Source organism: Equus quagga, chromosome 17 (genome assembly GCF_021613505.1).
Source record: "Equus quagga isolate Etosha38 chromosome 17, UCLA_HA_Equagga_1.0, whole genome shotgun sequence".
In the NCBI taxonomy this organism is placed as follows: Eukaryota; Metazoa; Chordata; class Mammalia; order Perissodactyla; family Equidae; genus Equus; species Equus quagga.
This window is the reverse complement of record NC_060283.1, coordinates 51,052,941-51,063,657: the sequence shown is the minus strand read 5'-3', so window position 1 is coordinate 51,063,657 and position 10,717 is coordinate 51,052,941. Positions and strand designations below refer to the sequence as shown.

General features: G+C 37.9%; 1 protein-coding gene across 5 annotated transcripts in view; it reads right to left on the bottom strand.

Annotated features, from left to right (window-relative positions):
- Positions 1 to 10,717, bottom strand: part of USP37 (ubiquitin specific peptidase 37) — a 96,617-nt gene that overhangs the window by 34,451 nt on the left and 51,449 nt on the right. For all 5 annotated transcript variants that reach the window (XM_046643167.1, XM_046643164.1, XM_046643166.1 and 2 more), the window contains 3 exons: positions 5,588 to 5,705; positions 4,227 to 4,306; positions 1,281 to 1,445 (listed from right to left, as the gene is read on the bottom strand). In XM_046643167.1, coding sequence (XP_046499123.1) covers positions 1,281 to 1,445; positions 4,227 to 4,306; positions 5,588 to 5,705 — 363 coding nt within the window. The remainder of the gene's footprint in view (positions 1 to 1,280; positions 1,446 to 4,226; positions 4,307 to 5,587; positions 5,706 to 10,717) is intronic.

Genomic DNA, 10,717 nt, shown 5'->3' with positions numbered 1-10,717 from the left:
GTTCACAAACACCCTATTATTTTCCCGAGAGACGAGTCAAATATTTGCCCAAAGTTTTAAAGCTTAACTATAGCATCAGAGCCTGGTTTCAGGCCTGTGATCATGAAGAGGCTACACTGACGGTACTACTGTAGTGCCAGGAAGAGTAAGAGCTCTACCAGCAGAAGGCAGTTTGCATCAAGCAAAAACATCTCTGCCAAAGGAAGGTCATAAGAGAAAACCTAGAGCCACTGACTCTCTGGGTACATGTCTTTATTAGTAGATCCACTGAGGCCTTTAGTGTAAACTTATATGATGTAGTACACATTTCAATTATTAATCCAAGGTAAAACACACTTTAAAAAACTGCATCAGTTCATGTTAGCAAATGTTCGTTCACTTTCTGAATGTTTATCCTTCCACTTTAGCCAAGAGATCTGGCTCTTCCAGTAACTTACTGTATGACCTTAAGAAAATTATCTCATCTCCTTGGATCTCTTCTACAAAATTAATAATTTACACAGTATCTCTAAAATCCCTTTCAATTCTAAAGTTCTAGAACTTCATGATTCTACCAAACTAGTGTCCGAGTATAAAAAAAGAACTGCAATATATGGCTCCAAAGCAATGGAAGTACGCAGAAGAAAGTGCAACATTCGGAGAAGCCCTGAAGTCTTCCCAGCATACATGATGGAGCAAAATCAAAGGTAAAGGTTACTTCTTTTCTCATGAAAAATTCTAGGAGCCACTGAAGTTCTTCACTTACATTCGCGACAACACATTAATGAAGACACAATCTATTTTTGGGCCCCAGCATAACATTTAGTATACTGTTTCTCAAATTTGCATATCTCGAAGAGTCAGCAAAGGCATTTGTTAAAATATTGATTCCCAAGCCCTACCTCAGATCTACTGAAACACAACTTCTAGGGAATGAACACAGGAATTGGTATTTTTAGTGCTGAGGTGACTTTCATGATCACGCAAATTTGGTTTCTATTTCCAAAATGTATCCAACTGTCTTCTAGTGATCTAAAAGAGTAAGAGCACTCCCTACAAAGGGAACTTACTAAAAAAGGCAATTAACGTGCTTGGAAGAATCTTGTTTAAGCATTTAATTCAATTACTTCAATCAGGCAGTAATTTAACACAAAATCGAAAATAAAGCAAAATTAAAATCTCCTTCTTGGTCTGATTTTACCTGCAAGTCATGTTATCTAGTTCAGTCATTCTTTTGATCAGACACTACGGCCTTTCTACTTCAGTAAGGAAGGCAGAGAAACTCTCTCTCAAGGACTCACACTGCTGTGTGTGCACTCCAACCAAGGGTGAAGGGCGCTTTTGTACTTTCAGTGCAATGAGAGGACAGGGTCAGGTATCTCGGAATGACGACTTGCTGCCCAATCTTGTTGTTAAGTGACAGAGCGACATTGAAGCTGTATCGTTTCAAATGAAGAATGAGGATCCTGAAAAACAGGAGGTGAAGACATTACTAGTTCATACAAGTAGATGTGACTCTCTCATAGGTGAAAAGAGATCACTGTTAACTAATCATGTTAGACAGTTTTTGATTTAAAGAACACATTTGGCCAAATTAAAGATCCTTCAAAGAACATTGACTGAATACCTGCCTTGTGCTAGGCACTGTGGAAGGTACTAAGAATACTAATAAAAATAAAACATGGGCATTGGCTGGATTAATGAGGTTTGGGTAAAATATATTCCTAGAAAAAAACTGCACCAAATAAAACACATCATACAATAGCACTAAATTTTTAAATGCTCGTATTGATATTGGGCTAAATCCTTAAATTATTTACCTCAATGTTACACAGTTTAAAAAAATATAGGGGCTATATAACCATTAGTGTTAATTTAATTGAAGTGTTAAACATGCCTTATCTTTGATGGTGAACATTAATTTTTTCAAGATGATTTTTGACAAGAACTATTTTTATTTCAGTAGCACTTTCTCTGGAGAAAGCTAAGAGAGAAACAAAAATTTTCTCCACTCAGAAAAAAGTTCTACAAAATTTACATGCCAAATCTGGTTTGTGGGTCTGGAAAGGCTTTTAGCTGTATAAAAACACTTCTTTTTAGTTACTATTGTGGTAACCTTTTCACCTTTGATACAGAACATAATCTCTGCCAGATGGACTAAATATATTTCACAGCCCACAAGAACACTTTAAAAACTGAATTTCAGATATAAGAACAAAGCTCAATTCTAGGCAGAAATAATGTCTGATTTATGGAAAACTGTTTCCTTTCTTACCATATATACCTTTATCAAAGAAGCCACAAACTCAAAAATTTGTAAACTGAAGTTATCCACTGTATTTCTCCTTAAAAACTATGCTATACTACCTAAAGCAATCTACAGATTCAATCCAATCCCTATCAGAATCCCAATGACATTCTTCAAGGAAATAGAACAAAGAATCCTAAAATTCATATGGGGCAACCAAAGACTCTGAATTGCTAAAGCAATACTGAGGAAAAAAGAACAAAGCTGGAGGCATCACAATTCCTGACTTCAAAATGTACTACAAAGCCATAGTTATCAAAACAGCATGGTGCTAGTACAAAAACAGGCACACAGATCAACGGAACAGAACTGAAAGCCAGAAATAAAACTGCACATCTACGGACAGCTAATCTTTGACAAAGGTGCCACTACTGGGTATCTACCCAAAAAACTTGAAATCAGGGGGCTGGCCCCCTGGCTGAGTGGTTAAGTTTGCGCACTCCGCTGCAGGCAGCCCAGTGTTTTGTTGGTTCGAATCCTGGGCGCGGACATGGCACTGCTCATCAAACCACGCTGAGGCAGCGTCCCACATACCACAATTAGAAGGACTCACAACGAAGAATATACAACTATGTACCGGGGGACTTTGGGGAGAAAAAGGAAAAAAATAAAATCTTTAAAAAAAACCCAAAAACTTGAAATCAACAATCCAAAGTAACATATGCACCCCTATGTTCATTGCAGCACTATTCACAATAGCCAAGACATTGAAACAATCCAAGTGCCCACTGACTGATGACTGGATAAAGAAGATGTGGTATACATATACAATGGACTACTACTCGGCCAGAAAAAAACCATCCCATTTGCAACAACATGGATGGACCTAGAGGGAATTATGCTAAGTGAAATAAGCCAGACTGAGAAAGACAAACACCACATGATTTCACTCATATGTGGAATACAAACAAACGCATGGACAAAGAAAACAGTTCAGTGGTTACCAGGGGTAGGGGGGTAGGGGGTGAGCCCAGGAGGATGAAGGGGAGCACTTACGTGGTGAGACAAGAAATAATGTGCAACTGAAATTTCACAATGAGGTAAACTATTATGAACTCAATAAAAAAAAAACACAAATAGGAAAGAACAAATCTCTTAAATAAAAATACAGACTATGATCAACATAATGCTGCTATGACTTAGAAAGTCATTTCTTTAAAAGAAATTCATTTTCTAGGAAGGCACAGATAATGGAACGTAAAAGAACTAGTCTCTAGGGGCTGGGTTCCAGAAACTCTGTACTTACTCATAGAAAACTGAAGCTAATAAAAGAAAGAAAAGCACTCTGTAGGCAAAGTACCATATAAATACTTAATGTTAATAATAGCCTTGTTTGTGGTTGAGATTTATTCTTGGAAAGAACTAAAAGCTGCTCTATAATGACATCATAATTTTTCTAACTAGTTTGGTTTTATGTTTGTTTTTATAGAACTAATATAAGTTAATTTCATTCCTAATTCAGAATACTTACGATTATAGGAAATTCACCAACTTATAAGATCCTCTGAATAAAGGAACACACACATTGTAGAAAATTACTCTTCCTATTTTATTTTCATGCACATGTGTATGTGTGTGTAGCAGATTTTTACTGAACGTTTGGAATGAGACTACAGCACAACATAGGACAACAAACTACAACTGAATGCTAAACATTACTGAATTAAAAATCTACTAGCTAAGTCCCTATCATTATTCCAAAGTCTCACCAGCCGCACCCTCTTGTTGCCATCTTCTTGGGACTCTGGAGTTCCTTCTCCTCGTTAGCATTCCAAATCCTTTTCCTTTCTTATGCAAGAGCATTCTAGCTTTCCATCCTCTATCCTTTTCATATCTCAGCTTTGCTGACCTTCTTTATCAGTCCATTCTGGCAAGCCTCACTTATTCAGTAATATTTTAAGTACTTTAAAGAAGAAAAACTGAAGAGCAATTAAGTTACCTGGGTAGCCTGTTAAATTTGTGCCTGACAAGAGCACACTTCCCACCACACTTCTCACAGGAATACTCAAGTTCTTCTGCCTGTAAAAAGACAAGAGGGAAAAATAAAGAAGCATGAAGTTGAATCAGCATTACCCCATTAAACGCTAGTAATCCTCTCTAGTCATACCAGTTCAGTGGAATGACAACTCCGACCAGATTAAGTTTTGTGTCTAGAGTCATCAGCCTTACTAAATTAAGACCTAATCCTCAAATATAGTTATCTTATAATATCATGCCCTACTTCAGAATTCCTAATTCCTTTTTTACCAAGGAAATCTCTCAATTTATCATAGTAACTAGACTCTACAGTAGCAGATTCTCAACCTTTTCCCCGTGGATACCCAAGAACTACTGCCAAGAGAATATCCAGATTTTAACATTTGGCCATAGCAGAGATAAGATCACCTTCAGGTTAGGCGGAGTTCCTGGTCTGTTAGGTGTAACTCTACCCCTTTCTTATAAGGGAACTCAATCTTCTGGTGACAGCCCACTAAGAACAACTGCTCTAAAAGGACCAAAGTTTGGGGTGGATATCATTACCTAGAGAAAACTGAAACAAGAAGTCCTTAAAAAAAGGAGGTAAAGATACATAGGAAAAGTTTCAAATTCTACAGCAATAACAGGAATAGTAAGGAACGATTAAAACAAAAAGAAAAGCAGAGTACTTATCTTTGGGTGGAGCTGAACCTTCATCATTTAAAGAATGGAACTTTTCTTTTAACCTTAGGAAGACAACCCTGCCCATTTGCTACAACAAAGCAAGAACCACTATTACAGAGACAAAGGGTGATCCTGGAGAATTTCCATCAGTTATAAGGGCTGCTACACAATAAATCCAATTATGCCCCAGAAACTTTCTATCTGTAAGAGTATATCAGACACAAATGTTCATCTACAGCTTTGGATAAACGTGACTCGTTGTTTCTAACAGAGTACACACAACCTAAGGAAAAGCAGAGTACTTTTCCTTCCTCAGATCTTAGTAGACCAACTTATGTAGTGTCTCCAATTTTAATTCACATTACCAAATTTTACCATATGTCACTTCATATGCTTCAAATTAAGATCTGTTTACAAATAACTGCTAAGATTGTCTAAAACACTTGCTATTGAGCTAAATACATAATCTACTTAATCAATTTTCTTCTTCAATAAGTTAACAATTAGATTTATCAGGTTTTTAAAAATAAATATTTATAAATATTTCTCACTTGTTTTCCCTGCAAATTTTATTGAAACTGAACCTTAAAGAAACCAACTTCAAATTATTTATGATATATAAAATTTAGTTATGTGAAAATACCAAAAGATATTACTTACCCTAAAGAAAAGATCAAGAGAATCTTGAATTGAACGAGGAGGGAGTGGCTTTTTCCTTCGAGGAAGGTCAATGGAGAGGTCATTAAACTGTTCTCTTTTGGGAATAATCTCTCCACATCTGTACAAAATAAGACAAATGTTAGCATTTAGAAGCATAACTGTGCAATACAAAATAAATAGAAATATACTTCAGAAAGACTGTTCCCCCACAGAACTTATCACGTACTGACAGACTATGACTAAGCATAAGAAATATACATTTAAGACTTTTCTCGTGCTTAATTTTTTTTTAAGATTGGCACCTGAGCTAACATCTGTTGCCAATTTTCTTTTCTTTTTTTAAATTTCTTCTTCTCTCCAAAACCCGCAGTACATAGTTGTATATTCCAGGTGTATGTCCTTCTGGTTGTGGCATGTGGGACGCCGCCTCAGCATGGCTTGACGAGCAATGCCATGTCCGCACCCAGGATTGGAACTGGCAAAACCCTGGGCTGCCGAAGCGGAACGCGTGAACTTAACCACTCGGCCACGGGGCCGGCCCCTCTCATGCTTACTTTAATCCATATTAAATCAACAGAGGTAAAAATCTCAATTGCAAGTGTTTACTTTCTTAAAATGCTAAATTTTAAGATTATATTTTCAAAAAAACCCCCAAAACTTCAAAAAACTGAATTAAAGTTAGACAGCTTGATGAATTATCAGTTAACACACCATTTAATCACCACTCAAATCAAACTCCCTGGAAGCCTCCTCATATGCTCCTTCCCAATCACTGTCCCTTCCTTTCTCCCAAAAGGTAACCATTATCTTGACTTCCAACACAATAGTTGAGCTTTAACTGTTTTTGAAGCTCACATAAATGGAACCACATAGTATGTTTTCTTTTAACTAGCCTCTTTTGTTCAATGATTCTAAGACTTGACCACACCTGCTGCATATGGAGTTTCCATTCACATATGCCCATTTTCACTGCTGTCTAGTATTCATCTGTTTGAGCATGCCACAACTGTTCTGTATTACTACGGATGGACATTTGGACTGTTTCCAGTTTTTGACTATATGAACAATGCTGTTTTGAAAATTGTATCTCTTCTTGGCAAACTACGTAGGCACTTTTGTCAGATAGCAGAATTGTTTGGTCATTGAATATATTTTTATAGAATTTTAAAAAATAGGCACAGAGATCAAAAGATCATATTCGATTTACTTGGAAGCAAACTGATTTCTTTTAAATAGTTTTAGTTGACTATTTTTCATTTTGTCTGCATATCAGAATTTTTAGTAGTATTCAATTTCCTGCCCCAGTTCTCTATTGCCATAAGTTGAAGACTAGGGACCATAAGAATATATTTGTTCTTCATTCCACAAATACTTAATGAGCACCTCTCTAATAGGCAGAATTCTAAGATGACCTGTGCCCTTGTATAATTCCATCCCCTTTCGGTGTGGGGAGAACTTGTTACTATGATGAGCTATCACTCCCACGATGATGTTACTTTACATATAATTAATGTTACTAATCTTAACACTGAGTTAATAGAAAAGAAGATTAGCTAGGTGGGTCAGGCCTAATCACAAGAACTCTTTAAATCTGTGTCTAGAGGTCTCAAACAGAAGTAGTCTGGGATTAGAAGTCAGAAAGATGTCCTGTTAGCCTAGAGAAAGCAAATAGCACAGCTGTGAACTGCCTATGGACGTCACACGGCAAGAAACTATAGGCAGCCTTTAGGAAATGAGTGGTCCCAGCCAACAGGTAGCAAGAAAATGGGGACCCCAGTCTACAATGGTAAGGAAGTAAATTTTTCCCATAGCCTTAATGAGCTTAGAAGGGGACCCTGGACACCAGATGAGAGCACAGCCAGACAACACCTTGATTTCAGCCTTTTGATAGCCTAAGCAGGGAACTCGGCCACGCCCTGCCATAGACTTCTAACCTATTATAGAACTGTGAGTTAATAAGTTAACAAGTGGATGAGTGAATTAATAAGTGGATGTTGTTTTAAGCTGTTAAGTTTGGGGCAATTTGTTACACATCACTGAATATGCCTACTATATGCCAGAACTGTTCTAGGCACTGGGGTTGTAGCAGTGAACAAACCAGGACAAAAATACCTCCCCCCTCACACTTCATTATACTGGAGAGAGACAATAAAAAATACATATATAAGTAAAATATATAGTATGTTAGATAATGGCAACTGCTAAGAAAGAAAAACAAACTAGAGAAGAGGGAAGTGAAAAAATCAGAGTAGATGGTTAGAATTTTAGACAGGGTAGCAAGAAAACGCCTCATGAAGCAAGTGGCTTTTACATAAAGCTAAGGAGGAGTAAGGGCACTTAGTTATGTGATGATATGGGGGAAAGAGAATTTGAGATGGAGGAAACAGTAAGTGAAAAGGCCCTGAGGTATCAGAATCCTGGTATTTTCAAGAAAAAGCAAGGAAGCTAGTTTCAATGGAACAGAATGAGCAAGGGGAAAGAGTGGCAGGAGATGAAGTCAGAGTTAATTGGGGAAAAGGGTTGCTGAAAGGCAGATCATATGGGGTTCTGTAGATCAGGGTAAGGATTTCAGCTTTTATTTTAAGGCTTATCAGCAGAGAGCTGACATGAACTAACTTCCATTTTAAATGGACCACATTGTCTAATGTGTTTAAAATAGACTAGAGAGAGACAACGGCAGAAACACAGAGACACAGTTTAGAAGGTATTCCAGTAATCTAGGCAAGAGATGATAGTGGCCCGAACCAGAGTGGTGACCATGGAGGTGGTAGAAGCAGGTCAGATTCTGGATATATCTTGAAGAAGGGCTGAAAGGATTTGCTGACATATGAGATGTAGGGGTGTAAGAGAAAGAGAAAAGTTAAGAAATACACAACGTTTTTAGACTGATAAACTCTAAGTGTGGAGCAGACATCACCAAAATAGGGAAGACTGCAGAAGGAGGTTTTACGGGGAATATTAAGCATTTAGTTTTAGATAGTTTATGTTCTTGGAATGGAGAATTCATAAGAATTCTTTATATTTGAGAATATATTATTAATATATTGAAATACCTTGTAATAACTGAAAATCAGTCAATTTAAACTATAATAGTTTAAAAAAATAAGTGCATTTGGCAAACTAGCCAAACTAACCTACAGCCAGATGTGACAGAAGCTAAACATGGAAAATTACAATTAGAGGGATAAGTTATATGGAATCTTCCTTCAGCCAGAAACTGCTTCATGTTTAAAGAACTGCCTTAAAGAAAATTATTAATAGAGTAACTAAGGCAAGACTTTCGAGGAGGAAAGTTGTACTGCTGCTGCTGTGGCCCCATAGAACCTTGCTGCCTCCCACACTTGCCAAACTCTTGGGCCACTGTTCAGCCTGGCTGCCAGGTGCGCCTACCCCCCATGAGCCATGTCACTTCATGTACTGGTGTGCACACCTCAAACACCAAGTATCTGGGCCCTGCACAACTGGAGTGCCTGACTCACACTGCTGGCACAGTGCAGTAGCCACGACTTCAACGTGGTGTTCTTTCTTCCTGTGCTGCCCGTGGCCATTTCTACCAGCGGCAACTGAAACTTTCCTATCAAAAGAAATTTGGTTGGCACTCTCACAACTAAATGAAATAACAACAATCAAAAACGTTGCTTCTGGGCCAGCCCTGGTGGCCTAGTGGTTAAGTTTGGCACACTCCATTTTGGTGGCCTGGGTTCAGATCCTGGGTGCAGACCTACACCACTCATCTTTCAGTGGCCATGCTGTGACAGTGACCCACATTAAAAAAAAAAAAGAAAGTTGGCAACAGATGTTAGCTCACGGTGAATTTTCCTCAGCAAAATAAACAACTAAATGAAAAAAAACTTTGCTTCTCTGACTTGCACAAATTTTGTTTGGAAAGTGCATCAGAAGAAAGGGAAAGATGACTGTCTATCCTATTATTATTATTATTTTTTAAAAGATTTTATTTTTCCTTTTTCTCCCAAACGCCCCTGGTACATAGTTGTACATTGTAGTTGCAGGTCCTTCTAGTTGTGGCACGCGGGACGCTGCCTCAGCATGGCCTGATGAGTGGTGCCATGTCTGCACCCAGGATCCAAACCAGTGAATCCCTGGGCCGCCGAAGCGGAGCGTCCAAACGTAACCACTCGGCCACAGGCCGGCCCGTCTATGCTATTATTAACTGCTGATGGAGTCTCCAGCTTTTACAAGGAGATGAACTGCATTTGTAAGACTCAGACTTTTTCTTTAAAAATTATGTATCCACTGGAGGAAAAAAAAAGACTGAAGAAATCATGAAGGTAAGAAATGTCACACTAATGATGCAAAACTACTGTCTTTATAGCATCCACACGAATGTTCAAAATTCTAGTCAAAAATACTAGAATGTTACAGCTGGAAGAGACCTCAGTGAATACTATCATTTTGAGCAGCCTAAGAAAAATAGATAAATATGGAAGACAGAGAATGGAGAGCCAATATATGGTATTGAGTTTATCTAAAGAAAATTCCAGGGTCAGCCCTGATGGCCTAGTGGTTAAAGTTTAGGGTGCTCCACTGTAGCAGCCTGGGTTCAGTTCCCAGGCATGGAACCATGCCATATGTCTGTCTTTAGCCATGCTGTGGCGGCAGTTCACACAGAAGAACTATCAGGACCTACAACTAGAATATACAACCACGTACTTGAACTCTGGATGGGGGGAAAAAAAAGGAAAATTCCAGAATAAATGGAAGAGAAGCAGAGTTTAAAGAATAGCTTTCTTGAGCAGAAGAAAACCCCAAATCTTCACGTGAAAAAGCCCCATCATGTTAAAGGCAAAATTAACAAAAAGTGTCAATACCTAGATGTAAACTAGTGAAATTGTGAATTTCAAAAATAAAACATACCACAGATTTTCAGGAAGAAAAAGATTACCCTCAAAATCAAGTTTCTCCCAAGTGTCACAGAGTAACAGGATATAATGGGACAGTATCTATAATATGTTGAAGGGGAAAGGCTGTTTGTGACTCAGTAATTCTGTCATGTGTGAAAGCCATAGAAATAATTCTCACTTATACAGGTGCTCTGAAGAATTCCACTCTCTCTGAAAAAATGTAATCAGAGATGTACTATCAATAACTACAAGATTAATCAAAATAGAA